The 21,745-nt window shown below is 43.7% G+C and overlaps 1 protein-coding gene across 2 annotated transcripts in view; it reads right to left on the bottom strand.

The window, feature by feature from the left end:
- The window catches only part of DNAJC6 (DnaJ heat shock protein family (Hsp40) member C6), a 191,160-nt gene that overhangs the window by 155,055 nt on the left and 14,360 nt on the right, over positions 1–21,745 (bottom strand). Inside the window, exon 1 of one of the 2 annotated variants that reach the window (XM_075557190.1) lies at positions 19,006–19,106. The exons of the other annotated variant lie outside the window; for it this stretch is intronic. Within the exon in view, the coding sequence (XP_075413305.1) occupies positions 19,006–19,027 (22 nt within the window). The 5' untranslated portion in view covers positions 19,028–19,106. Of the gene's footprint in view, positions 1–19,005; positions 19,107–21,745 lie in introns of those variants that run through there. 2 annotated transcript variants of the gene reach the window in all.

Genomic DNA, 21,745 nt, shown 5'->3' with positions numbered 1-21,745 from the left:
TGGGGGAGGAATGACTCAAAAAAAGAGTGTGAAAATGGTTGAACAATTTAAAGAATGTGATCAATGGCATTGATTTGTACATGAAACTGTTGAATTCATAGTTTCTGCTTACACAATCTCAATAAGAAACTAAAATCATTTTTTAAATATATGCTACATCATTCCATTGACAGAATCATAATTACAGAGATGAGCAGGTTACTGGTTGGCAGGCGATGGAGACTAGGAAGAACAAGAGTGACTGCATAGGGACAACCCAGGGTGATGGTTCAGACGAGGCAGTGGTTTTGATTGTGGTAGAGGTTATCGAAAGCTACCAAAAATCAATTCCAGCTGATGGCCATTGCAAAGATGCTGACTCACGGCAACCTCACTTGTTAGAGGAGAATGGAGCTCCACGGGGTTCTCTTGGCTAATCACAGGCCATTCTTCCACATCGCCACTAGGAAGAACTACGACCCATTTGGTTAGCAGAAGAGAATGACCAGTGGGGACCACCCCAGGACCATGGAAGGCAACGTGTGATAACTGTATATCGCTGTACATATACGAAGGAGTCCTGGCTGCACAGTGGTTAAGGTCTGGCTACTATTCAAAAGGTTGACAGTTCAAAGTTACCAGTTGATCTGTGGGAGAAAGATGTGGCAGTCTGCTTCTATAAAGATTTCAGCCTGAGAAAGCCTACGGTACAGCTATACTCTTCTGTGCCAGGACACTATGAGTTTGGAATCAACTCAGTGGCAATGCCATTCATTCTCTCTCTCTCTCTCTCTCTCTCTCTCTCTCTCTCTCTCTCTCTCTCTCTCTCTCTCTCTCTCTCTCTCACACACACACACACACACACACACACACACACACACACTCCTAAATACGTGTACATAAATTGGTGTCATCTGAAAAATCTCTTTGGATTATGACAATGTCGATTTATTAGCTTTGAAATTGTACTAGATCTGTCAATGTTGTTAACAAGGAGTGGGTGTGCACAGAAGAAAAATATATAGCAATTTCCGATGCGTTTCTTTGCAAATTCTTGCAAGCCTATACTTTAGGACATGTGGAGAACCTACAGCTTCACATTTTGATGTGATTTTATAGCAATAAAAAATGTGTTTGCTTTAAGCCATACATGTAACACGCCAAGGAAAGTCACTGAACAGATATTCATTGAGTACCTCCTCTGTGCTAGGTTCCATGCCAACAATGGTGGTATAATTGTGACAGGAATTGTGCCCTCTAAAGGAAAAAACTAAACCCACTGCCCTCTGGTCGGGAAACTGGCAAGCAGCAGCCCATTATAAGGCGGTGCATTATTCTTTCCAACGCCTTAGCAACTGGAGAACTCAGCCAACACACCCATATAAGTACACAGCTCGTTCCTTACAAGCCCCTCCCCACGCGCTCCCTTTGGAAGGCCAGAAACGCAGACGCAGAAGAGCTGATGCCACCATAAAGCTCACCTTGATAACCTGTGATCTCACTTACCGTCGTTGGAAAAATCCCCTTCACAAAATGCAGTCCGCCTACGGTACTTTACTTAAGGCAGGCTGTCTGGAATTTTAAACATCGTTTTATTGGCATTCAACTCACATATCATTTCATCGTTCAATCACATGAGAAGAGTTGTATAATCATCACCACAATCAACTTCAAAACATTTCTTCTTATACTCATTGTTGGCTCTCCATTTCCCTCACCTTCTCTGATATGCCTCCAGGTAGGTATTAATCTAATTACTGTCTCTATGGATTTACCTATCCTGAAAAACAAATAAAACATAAACAGGAAGGGGGGAAAAAACATTCTCCTACCTCGATACATTCCTCAAACGCAGGCAAGTTGGACGTGGAGATCACCTACACAGGCCAGATAATGAGGTGTCCTCTCTTATTTTCCTGACTTTTAGTGATGAAAAGGTAGGTCCTGCTATCTAGTTAGTGAACAAAAGACACCCTGGGACTGGCCTAAGATTTAACAAACCTTGTTCTGTTACTGGGGCCCTGGGGGTGTAGTGGTTACACATTGGTCTGCTAACTGCAACTTCTGAGGAAGAAAGACCAGGCTCTCGACTCCAATAAAGAGTTACTGTCTCAGAAATGTATCCCATAGAGTAACTATGAGTCCAATCAACTCCGCATCAGTGAATTTGGTTTTGTATTAATGCTTGTTTGCTCATGGTCAACAGTTGTTTCTAGTTAATGTAAAACATCTACACATGACTCTCCTAAGTGTAAATTCCAAGACCAAAGGTATAGATTCTGTGTGTGTGCGCGGATTCAAAGAGGACACCAGAGAGACAGTCAAGTCGCCTTTGCGCTGCCTAGTGCCCCTGATGGTGTCCCCGCCCCTCTAAACAAAAACTCTTTCTTCCCCTGCCAACATCGAGTGAGGGAATGGGCGGCAAAACTTCAGAGGACAATCCCTGCATTTCAGGTTACATCTCCATGATTTTAACCTGCTCCCCTCCACTGGCCTTTCTTCTGGTATCATGGTGACATCCTGATCTTTCCCACTGAGGACTTAATCTAATTCTCCCCCACACCACTCATGGCAGCCAATGGGTGACCTACCAATTATACTCTTCCACAGAGTGAAGAGGAAGAGATCAACACTGGCCAGCAACCTTTTGATTTTGGCTTTTTAATCTCTTGCCATTAAGTGGTAGGAGAAAGTTACTTTTTTTTAAAAGACATTTTTAGTTAAAGGCATAAAATACTGGAAATATTTTGCATCTCGATGCATATAGCAGAGAAAACATTCTACTGTACAGGTCTTAATGACCACATTTTTCCAGACTTGACAATATATTCTTTCCAGAAAATATGAAAAGGTATGAAGTACTAATATGTTCTACAACATGAGTCCTGAAATCATGGTGGCCAGTGAAAGAAATCAGACATACAAGAGCACAGTTACATGCAATGTCTGGAACAGGCACATCTATAGAGACAGAAAGTAGATCAATGGCTGTCAGGGGCAGAAGAGAGGGGAAATACTATCTGGGTTGCCTTCTGAGTGATGAAAAGTCAGAATTACTGGGGATGGCAACACAACCCTGTGAATTTTGTTAAAAACAAAAGTCTGACTTGTACACTGTCAGAGGGTTTGCTTCCTTCTTTGTGTTTTATATGACTTTCTGTATATGAAACCCAGGATAGGTAAACCTATAGATACGGTAATTGGACTGATAATTACCTAGAGGCATGGCAGGGAAGAACTGGGGAAATGGGTAGCTAACAAGTACGACTGCAAGAAGAACATGTCCTGAAATTAACTGTACTGATGACTGCGCAGCTTTTCTTTAATATGACTGAATGATTAAATTACACGATGTGTGCCAAAAAGCTATTTTTAGAAAAATAAAATGACTATATGGACTATGTAATATATCTCAATGAAAAAAGTACACTGAGATATCATAAGAAAATTTTAAATGCAATTTTATTGTAGCTCCATAATTCTTTTCTCAAAAGAAATCTCACCCACTAAGATAAATCAAACGAAAAATCTCCACAGGACTCTAAAGCTCTATAAAATGAGCAGTGATTGAGTCAAGATGAATCTGCAGGAAACTTTCCCATCGCCTTGTTGGTCGAGGCCAATGAACTATACGCTCCACCTGGCTACCCCGTTTCTTTAATGATATTAACCCACTGCAGATTCACCCAAATAAGCAAGACAGGTGATAACAGAAGACAGACAGACAAGATCAAGGTCAGCTGCAACTTCTCTGCTGTACCATTTACTTGCCCAGGAAGTTCAACTCTCCTCCTAGCATCCTGCCCTGCTAGGCATGAGCATTTGAATGGCTGACAGGCCGGTTTCTGAATCTAATAAAGGAAGGCACCGTTCTCATTATAAAGCAGTATAGATTTAGCAGTACTTTACAGCAGCATTTGACAGACAGTAAAGATCTGGAAAGTGCTGGGGCAGATACGATTAAGTGGGGGGAAAGAAAGAATGAAAAGGGATCTCAGCTAAGTAAAGCACGCAGGGCTAGATAAGGATATGCAGAGAGGAGACGCACTGACATCTCCCTAGCAATTACCTCCCCAAGATGGGCTCGTGGTTACAAAGATGGTTTGCTCTGTGCTTTATTAAATTTGCATAATGTCCTCAGGAACACATATCCATGCTTAATGCCATTGTATTAAGGACGTTTGTGGCAGAGGTGGCTGGGTGCTTTTTAAAACTATGATGATGATGGCAAAATTCGAGGTAGGGAACTATTTGCCGGCTCGGTGATCTCCAGATGTGCGGCAAGGAGACGATATATATTGTGCAGCCGCCACCGTTAGCCATTCCCAAATTTTTCCATCACCCCAAGGGAAGCACACTGTCCCCTAGTCAGCCAGGTGCTTTTGAAGTAATAATTCGAATCTCACAACAACTCTGTGAAGTAGGTGCTATTTCAAAGTGAGGAAACAGAGACTCAAAGAAATGGAGGACCTGCCCTGTGGTGAGTCTGAGGTCCAGACTGACTGCAGTTGTCTTCCTGGCTGTCTCCCTCCCCTCATTTTCCTTTCTCTCCTCTCTTCCTCAGCAGACACAGAAGGACTGTGAAATGCCAAAATGTAAGCCTGTAACTGAAAGCATGGGGAGTGGCATGAAAAGACAAACACAGACTGCTCTGAAAACATATAATAACGGAGCATGGGGAAGGGAGCCAGTGGAGAAGCCAGGCCAAGCCCTCTATGGCAGTGGAAATTGCATATATATATGGCAGTAGGAACTGGAACTGCATGTTGGGAACTCAAAATGTCAAGTTTCTGACAGTGAAATAAATTCAGGGTGACTTACTACAAATGCCAGGTTCTGCGTGGTTAAGTGAGGAGCCCTGGAGGCACAGTAGGTTAGGTGCTGGGCTGCTAGCCACAAGGTCAGCAGTTTGAAACCACCAGCCACTCCTCAAGAGAAAGACGAGGTTTTCTACTTCTCTAAAGAGTTGCAGCCCAGCTATCAAAAGATGTGGTGTCTGGGGTCTTAAAGGCTCTAAGGTAAACAAGCGGCCATGTAGCTTATAAGCAACAATGCCCACTTGGAAGAAGCGCACCAGACTGTGTGATCACGATGTGCCGAAGGGATCTAGAGGACGGGTGGGTTGGAAAGGGGGAACCGATTACAAGGATCTACATGTGACCTCCTCCCTGGGGGACGGACAACAGAAAAGTGGGTGAAGGGAGACGTCGGCCAGTGTAAGATATGACAAAATAATAATTTATAAATTATCAAGTGTTCATGAGGGAGGGGGGAGCGGGGAGGGAGGGGGAAAACGAGGGCCTGATGCCAGGGGTTTACATGGAAAGGAAATGTTTTGAGAATGATGAGGGTAATGAATGTACAAATGTGCTTTATACAATTCATGTAAGTATGGATTGTGATAAGAGCTGTATGAACCCCCAATAAAATGATTTTAAAAAAAGAGAGAGAGCTGCCATCCCAGGAACCCAGAAACAGTTCTACCTTGTTCTATAGCATTGGAATTGACTCCGTGGCAGAGTTTGGTTTTGAGTTTGTGTGAGTACGTGGATAGAGGTATAAATAGATACATAGATATAATATATAGGTAGTTGTAATCTGCATATTAATATTTAAATTCTGGATTCTCAAGGCAAATAAATACATTCCCCGTGTCTCCTTCGGTGGGCAATGTTCTGCAGAGATGGGAATAGTTCCCACTCTTGCTTCCTCTCCCCACTTCAACCAGGCTTTTCGGTGCCTGTGCAGCCCCCGCTCGGGAGAGCCCTTTGCTTCTAAAACTGGCTCCCACATTTCCCCATTTATTTCACAGAGACTGGAGCCACAGCTGGGTTCGCTCTCTGACCCCCGGGCCCCAGTCCTCCTCACCAACACTATCACATTGGGAAAAAAGTATTCTAAATTTAAACACATAGCAACAAAACTAAAAATGGCTTTGAAATGTGAACAAACATACCTTCGCTAGGTTCCCCCCTCCCCTTTTTTTTGAATGCTGGCTCCTTTTTAGATTTCACAGGCATGAACCACTCTATGCACAGGCGGTCCAATGACTCCTTGCTGATAAAACAACCATCTCCACCTTCATATCAGATTTTAAAAGGGGTGTTTTTCAAAGCCGAGGAGTGAGGTTGGAGGAGGGCACAGAGCCGGGAATTAAGTGCTGACTCATGCAAGGCGCATTTGGGGTTCTGAGAAGGTCACCCTGGCCCAGTATCAATGCAGCTAGCTCTTCCTCACCCCCTTTCTGAATCAGCACGCTGGGAAAGTAAACAGAGCTGGAAGTCAGAGGCCTCAGTGCCAATCCTAGTTTTATGTAAGAACGCTCCACTCCCCGGGGAATTGCCTCTTTCCAAGCTTCAGTTTTGTCATCTGTAAAATGAGAAGGTTGAAGACAGAGCATTAAAAGTTAGTTCTTAAAAAGGGGGGAGGGGGAAGGAGTGTAACAAAAATATAGAGTGATGCAAATGATCAAGTACTGGGAGCCCTCCCCAAAGGTGGACAGTTCAAACCCACCAAGAGTTGGCTGAAAGGTCAGGCCTGGCTGTCTGGTTCTGTCTTCAACACTCTAGGGAGCAGCACTGCTTCAGTCTACTGTGTGGTCATCAGGACTCAACTAATAACACACACACACACAAATGTGAGTAAGTCAAGCACTCGGCTCAATGGAGTCTCAAAAGCTGGATGCACCCAAATAAACAGCAACCAAGTAACATGGTCTGACCAGCGTCCTAGAGCCTCTCTGCTTCCTTTGCATTTTTTAAATACTAGCACTGGAGTGGAGAAACATACAGGAAAGGATGAAAAATCAGTGACAGTCTGCTGGTTTGATTTTAAAAGAGAATTTGGGGAAATATGCAAAACACTTCCCAAACTGGGTAATTTGCCCTTCAGTTGGTCACCCGCCCTTCAGCTCTATGGTACAGTGGAGTAGAGCTATCTTCCGCCCCGAGCCAGCCCTGCAATTACCCTGATGTATACTTAAGAGGAGGAAGAGCTGTGTGGCACATTAGCTGTGCAAAAATGTATGGTGCGTGAGTAGACAGCCTGAGAGATGGCGGGGCCCTGAAGCCCGGTGCACAAACCAGCACCACACATGACCTCTGCTCCTGGGGAAGCTGTTGAAAAAAGTTCCTACTCAGCTGTGGTAGGCAATTTGGATCAAGTGTTCTAAAAAAAATTTTTTTTTATAATCAAATTATTTGGTAAATTTTAGAATCCCATTGAACTGGAAAGCAAGCATTAGTAATTCCAAAGGAGGATCAGCCTCGGGGAAGGGGAGAGTGAAAAATGAGTCTGTGGCATACATATTCCCTAGAACAAAGGAACACAAAGTTGTAAGCGTTTTGGAGGAAATGTGGGAAAGGAAGCTGCTGGCAAGCTTTCAATAAGCTAGGGAGAATAAATAGAAATCAATTTTACATATCTTCTGTGGTATATCTAAGATATTTAAAGTGTCAAAATATCTTGCTTATTGGGTCTGCTGTTTTTATTTTGGCTCATTTTCAGGGAAACAAACAAAATTCACATGGATTGGTTCTACTTCCAACTATATCAGAATGACTTGTAAGCAGACCAATAGTTCTGCTGACGACAACTCCAAAAGCCATATTTTAAAAACCCAAAAGGTCATAGCCAGGCAAAGGACAGAGAAGTCCACAGGACTGTAGACACTTGTGGGCTGCAAAAACACACGCAGGTCTGAGAAGGCAGATTTCAGAGACTGTGACAAAAGCTGGTCTAACAGAAGCTTCCCCTGAAGTGTTGCTGACTGAGTGACATTGGGAAAGACGCTAGGAATCCGAAAGAACGCATCTGAAACACAGAGTGAGACTTCTGAGAGTAGTTTGTGGCAGTCTCACAGTACTAGAGTGATGAGATTTGGGGATTATGGCTTTCCCAGGAGAAGTGGGAGGATTCAGCAGTATTCCTTGGAGCCTAGATTTAGGGGAAGCGTTAAGCAAGGGCTTAACTGAATTGAGGTTATTTCCTTTCTGCTGTGAGCAAATACTAGGGTATATACTCATAGAACAGACATGGCATCCTCCAGAACAACTTCATACATAATGTAGCACTTTTCATTAGAAAACATGGAAGGCATATCATGAAAGAGGAGGACCACAGGGAAAAACAGAAAGGATAAACAGACCCACAAATGACCCAGATTTTGGAGTCATTAAACATGGTCTTTAAAATGACAGTGAAAGAAAATTCAAGAGAACAGAAGACAAGGTAAAGAGCCTAATAAAAGCTCCAGAAACGAAAGATTAAAAATGCAATCTAAACAAGCAGCTATCCAACAGGGAAGCAACCAGCCCACGTGGAAGACGCACACCAGCCAGTGCGATCATGAGATGTCAGAGGGGCCAGGTAACCGGCATCAGAAGATTCATAACAAACAACAAACAAAAACACATTGGTGGGGGGGGGGCGTCTGGAGCAGAGATCCAAAGCCCATCTTAGACAATGGAACATCCCCCACCAGAGGGATAGCAGAAAGGGGATGAGTCAATCAGGATGCAGTAGAGCACTGATGGATCATGCAATATTCCTCGGGTCCCTTGAGGCCTCCTCACTCCCCCCACCACCACTATCATGACCCCACTGCTGCTTCCCACTCTGGACTGGACAGGAACACGTACATAGGTATAGGCAAGAGATACAGCTCAGGACACACGGAACCCAAGGACAGGAATGGTTATAGCGATACCAAAAGGGTAGAGGTAAGGAGGAGAAAACAGAGGAGGAAGGGGGAACCGGCCCCAATGAATCAAAGACCCAGAACAAAAAAATCATATAATTGTGAATAAGGGGGAGTATGGAGTGGAGACCCAAAGGCCATCCGTAGACAATTGGACATTCCCTTACAGAAGGATCACAAGGAAGAGATGAGCTAGTCAGGGTGCAGTAAAGCACTGATGAAACACACAACTTTCCGCTAGTTCTTTAATGCTCCCCACCCCCAGTATCAGGACCCCAATTCTATCTTACAAATCTAGCTAGACCAGAGCATGTACACTGGTACAGATAAGAGCTTCAAACACAGGGAATAAGGACAGATAAACCCCTCAGGACCAATAATGAGAGGAGGGGAAGGAGAGAAAGGAGGAACTGATCACAATGATCTACATATAATCCCATCACTGGGGTATGGACAATGAAAAGTGCAAGAAGGGAGACATCAGTAAGAATAAGACATGAAAAATGATAATAATTGATCAATTATTATGGGTTTATGAGAGAGGGATGGGGGGAGATGAGGACCTGATACCAAGGGCTCAAGTAGAAAGAAAATGTTTTGAAAATAATGATGGCAACAAATGTACAAATGTGCTTGACACAAGGAATGTATGTATGTATTGTTATAAGAGCTATATAAGCCCCTAATAAAATGATTAAAAAATAAAAGTTCTGGCCTAGACAGCTTCACTGGAGAATTTTACTAAATATTCAGAGAAGAGTTCATACCAGTTCTATTCAAATTAATCCAGAACATAGAAGAGCATGGAATACCCCCACATTCCGTTGATGAAGCAAGCTTAGCAGTGATATCAAAGCCAGACCACGGAAGTACTAAAAAGAAAAGTAAGCATCCATATCCCTCTTGACTATGGATGCAAAATTCTCAGTAAGACCGTAGCCAATAGAAGTCAACACTATATCCAAAAAGTCATGATACGGCATCATCAAGTAAGATTCATCCCAATGTCACAAAGGAGGATTCAACATTAGAAAATCAATCAAGGTAATCCAACATAAATAAAACAAAGGAAAAGAAAATGATCCTCTGTAGAAAAGCAATTGATAAAATCCAGCAGATTTTCCTGATACAAATTCTTAGCAAAATAGGAATAAAAGGAAAATTCCTCAACATAATTAAAGACATGTATGCAAAACCAACAGTCAATATTATTCTCAACGGAGAGAATGAAGGCATTCTCCTTGATATCAGACACCTGGCAAGTATGCCCTTCCACTACTTGTATTCAATCCTGTACTTGAAATCCCAACTTAAGTAATATGGCAAGAAAGGAAAGCTATGGGTATCTAAGTTTAAAAGGGGGAATTAAAATATCCTTATTTGTGAATGATCTTGTCTGTCATACAGAAACATCCAGAAATTTCGCAAGAAAATCATGGGAGCTGATAAGGTTCAGCAAAGCAAAAGAGTACAAGATTAAACACAGAAACCAGGGGGGTTCCTTATACTAACAAAGACTTCGAAAAAGAAATAAAGATGATAATACCATTTACAATAGCCCCCAAACAAGAAAATTTCTAGAAATAAGCCTAACCAGGGATATAAAAGACTTATACAAGGACAACCATAAAATACCACAGCAATAAACTAAAGGAGACCTGAAAACCCAGAAAGGCATTCTATGTTCCTGAATTAGGAAATGTAGCATTGTGGGAAATGCCCACACTACCAAAGTGAGCTATAGCTAGAACGCAAATCCGATCCAAATTCCAACACTGTTCTTTACCAAAATGGAAAAAAATATCAGTCTCTGACCGAATCGAATGATGCTAAAACTTTGCCTAGGGGGAAATCTACAGTCTTTATAAAGATAAGCCCTGCTCCCCAGCCCCACCCTGCAAAATCCCATTGCCATCAAGCTGACGCGGACTCAGCAGTTCTATGTAGGGTTTCCAAGACAGTAAATTTTTACAAAGAAGGCAGCTTCATGGTGCGCCCAGGGAGCACTGTCGACCATGCACGCAGAGTCCAGCACCTAGCCCACAACACCACCAGGGATCCTTTATGAAAGATATGTTAATAAGTTATAAAGGTAAAAGCAGTGTCATGAAATAGAAATGTAAAATACAATAAAAAATCAAATAAACCTATTAAAAATTTATGATGTTTTAGAGTTAGCCAAAACTTAGCAATAACCTGACTAAACTCATTGTCATCATGTCCATACTGACTCATAATGACCCTATAGGACGGGGTAGAACCGCCCTTGTGAGATGTGGAGACTGTAACTCTTTACAGGAGTAGAAAGGAAAGTTCCATCTTTCTCCTGTTGAGCAGCTGGTGGTTTCTAACTGCTGACCTTTTGGTTAGCAGCCCAGTGTGTAACCACTAGGCCACCAGAGGTCAGCAATAGTCATAAAACATTAGAACTAATGGGAGAAGACAAGCCAGTCAAGGTGCAGTATAGCAACTATAAAACATACAACTTTCCTCTAGTTCCTAAATGCTCACCCACCCCCATCCCACCCCCACTATCGTGATCCCAATTCTACCTTACAAGTCTGGCCAGACCAGAGAATGTGCCCTGGTACAGATAGGAACTGGAAACACAGGGAATCCAGGACAGATGATCCCTTCAGGACCAGTGGTGAGATGGCAATACCGGGAGGGTAGAGGGAAAGTGGGGTAGAAAGGGGGAACCAATTGCAAGGATCTACATGGACAACAGAAAAGTGGCTGAAGGGAGATGTTGGACAGTGTAAGATATGACAAAATAATCATAATTTATAAATTATCAAGGGTTTATAAGCAAGGAAGGAGGGGGAAAATGAGGAGCTGATACTAAGGGCTCAAGTAGAAAGAAAATGTTTTGAGAATGATCATGGCAACAAATGTACAAATGTGCTTGACACATGGATGGAGGTATGGATTGTGATGAGTTTTTTTTTTCTTTTTGTGATGAGTTTTATAAGCCACCAGTAAAATGAATTTTTTTTCATTAGAACTAAGTTATTCACAGAAAATTATCATGATTCACAGAAAACTTGTCTAAATAGTTTAAACCCAAGAGAATCTTAAAAACTATTAAAGTCAGAGAATAATAGAGCAAGATAACTCAACATAAGGTTAATATATTAAAAGCATTTTATTTTCCTACATTCCTAGCAACAATTAGAAAATGAAATTCTATAATATACATTAAAAATTTCAATCACCAGTAACATCACTTTCAAAAATGTTGCAATCCCTCTATCCCAGGATCTATGCCCTCTAAAGGAAAAGTGTGTGCTGAATTCAATCCTAGTGAGGGGCTGTTCTATGTGGAGTCAGAAATACAGAACTGTCTGAGGTATTAACATTGCTAAGGGTTTTTTACATTAGAAGGACTACAACAAGCTTGTTTTATAAATTCTCAGACATAATATAAGAAATGTAGACCTACTTAATCCTACTTAACCCAATGCCTCCTTTTTACAAAATATGTTGTATTCCCATTGAGTATCCCAAAGTGAAAAATCATAGATAAAATAAAACTTAACTAACACATAACCGATATAATTAAACACACACACATATTTTGTATGCATGGTCCAATTGTAATATAAAGAAGCTAAACATTTACTAATAACAAAATAATACATGTTTCAGTATGATATAAGCAGAACTACATTAGAAAACATGATAAAATGAGTACTTGCATCTATACATCTCTGCTTGCATCCATCTATGAATGAGAGGTAGTTTGCACTGTAGCCCCAAGACAAATGGCTGAGTTGCTGTGGCATTTGATTATCTGAACAAAACTGCAAGTAATTTTTCCTGAATTCACACAGTGATCTTAATCCTGAAAATTCCAGTGTAGCATATATGTAAAACCAATTTATATTTTAGGTTCAGAAAAATACATAGCAGTTTGTCTATACAAGTAAAATAAGTGATCATCCCATAGTATTCCAGATAATTGGTCAGTGTGCATAAAAGTGCAGAATGCTGCAAAAACACTATCTAGTATGTCTGGTTTCTTTCCACTAAATGCTACTAGTTGCTAGCACACATGGAGACCCGAGTGTGTCAGAGTAGAATTATGTTCCACGGCGTTTTCAGTAGCTCATTTCTCAGAAGCAAATTATCAGGACTTTCTTCTAAGATTCCCAAAGTGAGCAATACCTCCTAACCCATTGGATGAACTTCTGGAACAGTCAAAGGGGACTGCAAAAGCAGATACCTACACTTTATCCTGGATTGTGAGCTATAGTGAGAGGGAGCTGGGTAAATTTCTTTGTCTGGGGAGGGGAAGGGGTAGGTAGCCCAAGTCAGTTTGGGAGCCTATGAGGGGATACCCCACCAAAAAAAAACCAGAATTTTTTTTCAAAGTTATGTATTTAAATTATTTTACAGAACCTTATCCACCTATGTCATCAAATCACTGTCCTTTTGTGTCCCTCTGCATTTGAAGAAACAAAAAGTCACTCAGAGCAAGGTCAGGTGAGTAAGGTACGTGGGGTAAGAGAGGGATGCTGTTGGTTTTTTTTGTTGTTTTTTTTTTTTGAGGGGGATGCTATTTTTTGCCAGAACTGGTACATTGAGTTGGCTGCATGAGCAGGTGCATTGTCATGGTGGCAAAACCAGTGCCCCGTCTGCCACAAGTCGGGCCTTTTTTCCTATACCGTTAGGCAATCTTTTCAGAACCTCTAAACAGAAAGCTTGATTGACAGAGGATGACTTGGTGGAATTATCTCCAAATACATGTATCCCCCTCACATCACAAAAACAAATGAACACCGTCTTGATCTTTGATTTCACCTGACGAGCTTTTGGGAGCAAGGTGACGATGGTGTCTTCCACTGGCTTGATTGATGTTTGCCTGCAGCATCGTAAAAATAGCACCGTGTCTCCTCATCAGTACGGACCTTGGGGAAAGTCTGGGTAGATTCAGAGCTGTTCTTTCAAAGCACGGCAAGTTTCCTGTTGATGCTCTTTTTCCTGGTCAGTCAGAACCTGAGGCACAAATTTCACAGTGATCCTTCTCATTCCCAAATGTTTCCTTAAAATTTGTTGAACCGAGCACCAAGATAGTCCAGATAACTTACACGTCTCTTCAATGGTCCATCGTCAGTCTTTGAGCACAAATGCACAAATTTTGTCAACATTTTCCCCTGTTCAGGAAGTTGACAAATATCCAGAATAGATATGTCACCTCTTTTGAAATGAAAAAACCACTCGCACACTTGAATTTTTCCCGTAGTGCTGTCCTTGTAAGTTGTGTTCAACATCACAACAGTTTCTGTGGTATTTTTCCCGACAGGAAACAAAATTTCAGCCATGCACTGTTCTCTTAAATCAGCTGTCTCTTCTCTCTCTCTCTCTCTCTCTCTCTCTCTCTCTCTCTCTCTCTCTCTCTCTCACACACACACACACACACACACACACACACACACACACACCCCACAAGGTTCGAGTAAAACTGCTTTTACTAAAAAATTCACTATGACCACAGAGAAACTTCCCAAGCAACACCACTAGGTACACTAACTCAGAGCCAGTTGCTGATGCTCACCTAGTGGGAAGAATCATACTAGGAAAGCTCTGCCCAGCAGAGCTCTATTCTGTTTTGTTTGTTTTCAGTACTCCTTCATGTGATTCAACCTTTGGGTTAGCAGCAGGATACATTAATCTTTTATTCTACTCCAGGCCTTCAGAGGCTACTCCAACCCCCTTGCCAAAATAAACACTTAGAAATTTTCAAGTTGCCCGAAGAGACAGTAACATGCCCATCGAAAAGCACTGGCCCATGCTAGCACATGCCAGCTCTGAACCCCTGAGGAGTGAGAGATCACTCCAATGAAAAGAACATTCTCCAAACCATCTACTTACACGCAAGAAATTTAGATCTTCTTTGAAAATTCTTTTTTTCAAAGTAGTCATGATGGTTTAAAAAAAATCACAACATTCTTGTATTTCCTTACATGTATTTATTTTGAAATGGAGGATGAACCCCAAACACTTTTTTTAAATCATTTTATTGGGGGCTCATACAACTCTTGTCACAATCCATATACATATCCATTGTGTGTCAAGCACATTTGTATATTCATTACCCACATCGTTCTCAAAACATTTTCCTTCTACTTGAGCCCTTGGTATCAGCTCATTTTCCCCCCTCTCCCAGCTCCGCTGTCCTTCATGAACCCTTGATAATTTATAAATTATTATTTTGTCATATCTTACACTGTCTGACGTCTCCCCTTCACCCACTTTTCTGTTGTCCATCCCCCAGGGAGGAGATTATATATAGATCCTTGTAATCGGTTTCCCCTTTCTACTCCACCCTCCCAGTATCGCCACTCACACCACTGGTCCTGAAGGGATCACCTGTCCTGGATTCCCTGTGTTTCCAGTTCCTATCTATACCAGTGTACAGCCTCTGATCTAGCTGGATTTGTAAGTAGAATTGGGATCATGATAGTGGGGCGGAGCACCACACACTTTTAAAAGGTAAGTCTGGATCTAAAGGTCTGGGCATGACCTGTTCAAACTCCCAATCATATTTTGCCATAACTTCCCATGAAAAATTAAAGAACATTTTACATCAAGGAAATGTAAAGCACTGGTGTGATGCTCTGATCCTAGTTGGATCACATCAAGATATGCTAGGAATCACCCATTTGCTCCCAAAATGTTACTTGAGGATAAAAATCTAAAAATAAAAAAGAAAGAAAAAAATTGGAGGTATGTCTATGCAAATTTTCGGTTGTTCCTCCTATCTCTGCCTCCAGAACCTCGCTGAATTAAATATTGAGAATTTATTAAGCAGAAAGAAAATCTGAAACTGAACTAAGAGCTAAAACACCTGTTTTCCAAATAGACACAACTTAGGAAAGTTAGTCAATGTCATCCTTTTTTACTGAACGATGTTGGTGATCCTTTTTCAAGCTGCAGTTTTACAAGGTTGTTGTGGTTGTTGTTAGGTGCCATCCGGTCACTTCCGATTCAGAGACCCTGTGTACAGCAGTATGAACACTGCTCTGGTCCTGCATCATCCTCAGAATAGGAATGTGTGAGCCCACTGTAGCCACAAGGTTACAACCCATCTTGTTGGCCAAGCAGGATGTCCTTCCCAAGGAACTCGTACTTAGGCTTGTTTACCATTGTGATTGCTTTTGGGGTGAAAAGACTTGAGTTGTAATACTAGCTCTCCCTATTACTAGCTATGTGTCCCTGCACAATAGTTTTAATCCGGCTCTTCATTTTCTTATATGTAAAATACCACCTACCTTGCAGTGTTGTGACAAAATGCAAAGCACCTCACAGAATGCTTTTCACATACTAGTTGTTCATTAAATAGGAAATGTGATTGCTATTATTATAATTAGCTGTCCTGCTTGCCAATATCTACTTATTAACTCATCCAACTGTTTTTTTTTCTTTGTTGCTTCATACATCATCTTTGTTTCTTTTTTTCCTGGCTTAGTAAGCATCTTGAAATATGCAGGTTAAGTGTTATACAATGCCTTATTGTATTCAAGAGCCTTACTGGTCTGTCTGAACACATGATGTTCCAAAAGGTGGGAGAAGAAAGAAAGACAGTTATTAAACACAATTCAACATTGACCAGTCATGTGATGGCAGCTTATAAAAATTTAGTAGCGGCCTACCCACAACCTAAAGATTTATTCGCCCCTGTCAACCTCTTTACATTTTATCTGGTTCTTTTCTTTCAAGCTTTGCAAGGAGAGCTGACTTCCAAATAACGGACAACATCCTAACAGCTTTTCTAAAGTTCTTTTCAGCACAAAGGTTCTTTCATTTTTAATGCATTCATATTCCAGACAACTGGTACTGTGACATACAAATAGTTCTCAATCTCTGTTTGCAGTCCTCAATGTTTCTCTCTTTATTTCTCTGTCTCTGTCTTTCTCTTACACACACACACACACACACCACAAACACATCTCATCTCACATCACACAAATCCAGAACATACTCATCTCCCAGGCCTGAAGGAATTCTTCAATCTCTTAAGAAGTTGGTTTGGAAGAAGTTTGGGAAGACCTTAGAAATATAATTGATGAGCTGTGTGGAAACCGGAGAAAAACTACCTATTTCCTGTTCATATACATGTAAAGCGGGGTATGCATAGAAGACTGCATAACACAAACTCCTGAAAAACCAAGCTAACAAGCTATGACCTACTTTGGTGCTTCTCAACCTTTTTGACTGGGACTCACATAAGAAATTGATCTAATGTCACAACATAGGCCGTACACACACGCACACATACACACATGTACGTTAATAAACATAAGAATTTAAAACAGGAGTTTCAGAAAGAATCCCTCACCAGGCAGAATGATTTCTGACCCTCTCTGCTGTATTTCACCTAAGATGCTGCTTAAGACTCACTAAATTATTTTCCCAGCACCACTGACCTAATCTAAAAGCAATCCCTTTTAGAGATGAGGATAGAGACTCAAAGAAATAAAATAAAGGGTCTTGTCCTAGATCACTCATGAGTCGGTGACTGAACAAAACTGAGCCTGACTATCCTGACTCCTAAGCCCAGGCTCTTTGCAATACATAGTGAAACAAAAATACCAACCCCACCCGCCACCCCAACCCTTAAAAGCATGAGGGTTCAGGGAGACACTGTGAGCGTTTCCTTTGCAAGCTGTGGTGAGTCTTAAACTCAACCTGCTGCAGTTGGGATCTTTTTCTCTAAAGTAAGCCCATGGCCTAGCATGACTTGGCAAATGATCAGTTGTTTTCTTGTTTTTCCCTTTCCAGAAACCTTCCTCCAGCTTCCGAAAACCATGCAGGAAACGCCAACCCGCTCTGGTTTCTGAATAAGCTAATTATGCACACCTAGGTAATATTTGTACAGGACGAGCTGGCTTACAAATAGAAGTGGACTCGCGGCCCGTGCATAGCCGTTTTTCTTCCCTTCCTAGGCTGCTGAGTTAAAACTGAAACATCAAAACCAAATGGATCAATACAAGGGATATCAATGATCCCCAACCTATTAGATGCTAACACTAACAAGACCAGCTGCCTCTAACCCCTTCTAAAGCCTGAATTAGAGAAAGTGGGTTTGTTTAAGGACCTGCACTACAGGCTGCGTAGTAGATTAAGATATCAGTCTTTCTGCTGCCATCGGGTGGTAGGAGGGTGTTTTTCATTTCTTCCCTCTCTTAATGTAAAATAAATATCGTTACCCATCACCAGGTGGGACTCTCCTATAACCAGAGAGACTGGCAGACTCCCGCGGGCTGGAGAAGGCTAAGGAGGGATGGCTTGGGGGTCTGCAGTCGCACTGGTCAACCACACTCTCCGTGGGCGGGAGCGCGCCTCTCGGGAAGACAGCAGGCGCTCCCCGGGGCGCCCACCTCCCGCTGCGCGCCGAGGCCGAGGCCTCCGGAAGCCTGAGCGCAGGGGAGCAAAGGGCGGAGTGCAACGGCAGCGCCGCGGCGCGGGAAAGGGGGGGCTGGTGGGCGAGCTCTAAAATTAGCACCCAAGAAAGCAGAAGCCGGGTGCTGTGGCTCCGAGAGCCCCCCAGGCCAGGGGCGCGGGCGGCCCCAGGCGCCTTCCCCGGGCACCAGGACCCGGAGACGGCCAAAGCGGCCTGGAGAAGTCCGCTCGCTCCCCACCCCCCACCCCTAAACAGGATCTGGGACCACGTGCAGCCTCCCGAGACCTTGGGGTCTGTCGCTCCTCCCCCAACTGCGGCAAAAAATGTAAGGAGCCTTGGAATTTAACCCCCCAGAAGCCTCCAGTATCTTTTGGGCTGAACTTAAAATCCCGTGGGCGCCTTTCCCTTTTCCAGTTGTGACATCTCCTGGTCTCCGACCTCTCTCGAGCTCAATTAGTGCCTGGGAGGGGAGGGCTGCGAATGTACCGAGGATGGCAAAGGGGCAAGCGGGTGGGCGCTGTGCCTCCCAACCTCTCTGCAAAGCAAACCCTTCTGAAGGTCAGTGCCGCGCCGGCTCCCCAGCGGGGCCGTGGCGTTCATTTTCTTAGAGCAACGTTCATTGAGGGCTTCTCCGGCAACCTTCGAGGGGTCTGTGGAGTGAAATACGTGCTCTTCAGCCAAGATTAAATGCAGGGTGCAAAGATACTGAGTAGCGAACATTGACTGACACACTGGTTCGAAACCAGAAGCCAGTTAGGTCTGAAAACTCATCGTATTATTACATAACTCGAATTGTAAAAGAACACTCTGCACAGGAATTTTAAGTCAGCCGCTGGTAACAAGGAACCGGTCCGTGGATTGGCAGCTCTTCCCTTAGTATCCTATCACCTCTCCCCCCGCCCCCCTTCAGACAGCCCCTTACCTTTATTTTCAGAATCTTTCATTCTCCCCTTCCTCCCTCAGCTGCAAAGATGCAAGAAACTCCGGCTGATTCTGTGACCCTGACTTTTGTGTGTCATTCACAGCAGTCAGCGGCCTCGGGGGTTGAAGTCCCTCCACGGAGGAGCACCCTGGCCTGGATAATTGCAAGCCGGTGTGCAGGGTTATAATTGTGCTTGTGCTGGTGGAAAAGGATGGGGATGAAGGCCGACGTAAACACAAATTCCAAAACATGGCATGGAGTCGGATCGGGAGCCCAGGCTTGCCTTCCTTTCCTTCAGGTTAGGCGACCAACTGTTTAGCACCTCCTGGCCTCTGGAGAGCTGTAGCCCAGAGGGAAATGGAAAGGACAGTGCCAAGTGCTGCCTATGGGATCCAAAGGAACCTCCCCCCCCCCCCCAATTCTTTGCAGTGGAGTTCGCTATACTTTGTTGCATCTTACAAATCCATTCATTCATTCACGCACTCAGTCAACAAACATGTCTTTTACTTTTACTTGGACCAGGATGTCTGATGATTGCTAGGGATTCAAGCACAAACAGGCCCATCCCCAGGCCCTAAGCCTCCTCACAGAATGTTATAGTCCACAGACTTACAAGGGAGCGGACGTCTAAAAGTTCATGAAGAAAAGGCCATTATCTTTCAATTCCACTTACCCCAAAACTTTTTGAAACTGTCTCACACAAATGCAGTCCGACACCTGCACTGCACACAGGTTGCTGCACCTAGTCTACACGCTCTAGTAGATACACAAAGAGGCCTTAAGTGATTTGTTTTTAAGCCATTTCCTGACTGAGCCTGAAGTAAACATGAAGAGCCAAGACCCTGCTGTAAGAGAATATTACAAAGATTGACATAATGGCCCAGTTCACTCCCAATCAGTATGCAATCATACACCCACCACACCACCTGCTAGGGATTCAGGAGCGCCTCCCCGAAAATGACCAAGTCCCTGCTCTTCAGGCAGGCAATAATCAAGCAAGCAGAAACATACAATAAATGCTGGGAAAGAACAACGAAGCACAAACAATTTTTTTAAAGAACAATGAAGCTTAGTAATGATGAAACAGGGCACCATTATAGATAGGGTGGCCAGGGGAGGTGACAGCTGACCCATTTTACACAAATGGGTCATCAAAGTCCCTTCCAAGCATCTAAACTCAGGAACTGCATTGCGGGGAAAGTTGTTTATATTTGTTGTTTGGAGTTGTGTTGGTTTTTTTTTTCCATTCTAAACTCTCAAAGCTCCCCTTCTACTACAAGTGCACTGATAGGTAGTATTTTGTCCCTATTATATTGTTGTTATTGGTGGTGGTGGAGGTGGTGGAGGTGGAGGTGGTGGTGGTGGTGGTGGTGGTGGTGGTGGTGGTGGTGGTGGTGGTGGTGGTGGTGGTGGTGGTGGTGGCGGCGGTGGTGGTGGTGGAGGTGGTGGTGGAGGTGGTGGAGATGGAGGTGGTGGTGGTGGTGGTGGTGGTGGTGATGGTGGTGGTGATGGTGGTGGTGATGGTGGTGGTGGAGGTGGTGGAGGTGGTGATGGTGGTGGTGGTGGTGGTGGAGGTGGTGGTGATGGTGATGGTGGTGGTGGTGGTGATGGTGGTGGTGGAGGTGGTGGTGGTGGAGGTGGTGGTGGTGGAGGTGGTGGTGGAGGTGGTGGTGGAGGTGGTGGTGGTGGTGGTGGTGGTGGTGGTGGTGGTGGTGGTGGTGGTGGAGGTGGTGATGGTGGTGGTGGTGGTGGAGGTGGTGGTGGTGGTGGTGGTGGAGGTGGTGGTGGTGGTGGTGGAGGTGGTGGTGGTGGTGGAGGTGGAGGTGGAGGTGGTGGTGGTGGTGGTGGTGGTGGTGGTGGTGGTGGTGGTGGTGGTGGTGGAGGTGGTGGTGGAGGTGGTGGTGATGGTGATGGTGGTGGTGGTGGTGGTGGTGGTGGTGGTGGTGGTGGTGGTGGTGGTGGTGGTGGTGGTGGTGGAGGTGGTGGTGGTGGTGGTGGTGGAGGTGGTGGTGGTGGTGGTGGTGGTGGTGGTGGTGGTGGTGGTAGGTGCCACAGAGTTGGTTCTATACAACAGAACGAAACAGCGCCTAGTCCTGCCCTCATATAAAGGTAGGTAAACTGATATTTCAAAAGGTTAACTGGCCCAGCCCACCTTTCGGGCCACACTGATTTGTGAGATGGGCAACAACATGAAACGATGCCCACCAGTTGCTCTCTGGCCCTTGAGTGCTAAGCTAAACACAGTATAGATGTGGAAAATGTGCTGGCCTAGGAATGACTCAGAGGGCAGAAGATGGATCGCTTTGCCCTATTAACTGAGTGGTGCAGGGCAGGTGACTTAGCCTGACTGGCACCAGTTTCCTCATCTGTAAAGTGGGGTTAATCATACCTGCTGTGAACATGCTGTAGGAAAGATCAAAAGGGAGAACCTGTCAGATACTTGGTAATGAAGCACTGGATAATTACCAACATGCTGGGGCACATTATTAGAAAGAACTAATTACCAGAGTACACTGGCTCTTTGCTGCAGCAAGAGTCAAATATAACTGGACAGTGAATGCTGTCTGGGCCATCAGGGGTCTGTGAGTTGACATCTAGCTGCCACCATGTGAAGACTCCCTGAAAGTCATGGAAATTTTGAAGTCTTTGGATTTTTGTCCCCCCGTTTCCTTCTCGGTCTGTGACACCTTACTGTTCCTGACTGCCAGTATAAGACCAGTGAGGAAAACTCACCTCCATG

This window comes from Tenrec ecaudatus, chromosome 1 (genome assembly GCF_050624435.1).
Source record: "Tenrec ecaudatus isolate mTenEca1 chromosome 1, mTenEca1.hap1, whole genome shotgun sequence".
Classification (NCBI taxonomy): domain Eukaryota; kingdom Metazoa; phylum Chordata; class Mammalia; order Afrosoricida; family Tenrecidae; genus Tenrec; species Tenrec ecaudatus.
The sequence above is the reverse complement of the archived record's forward strand: the minus strand, read 5'-3'. Positions and strand labels throughout refer to the sequence as shown.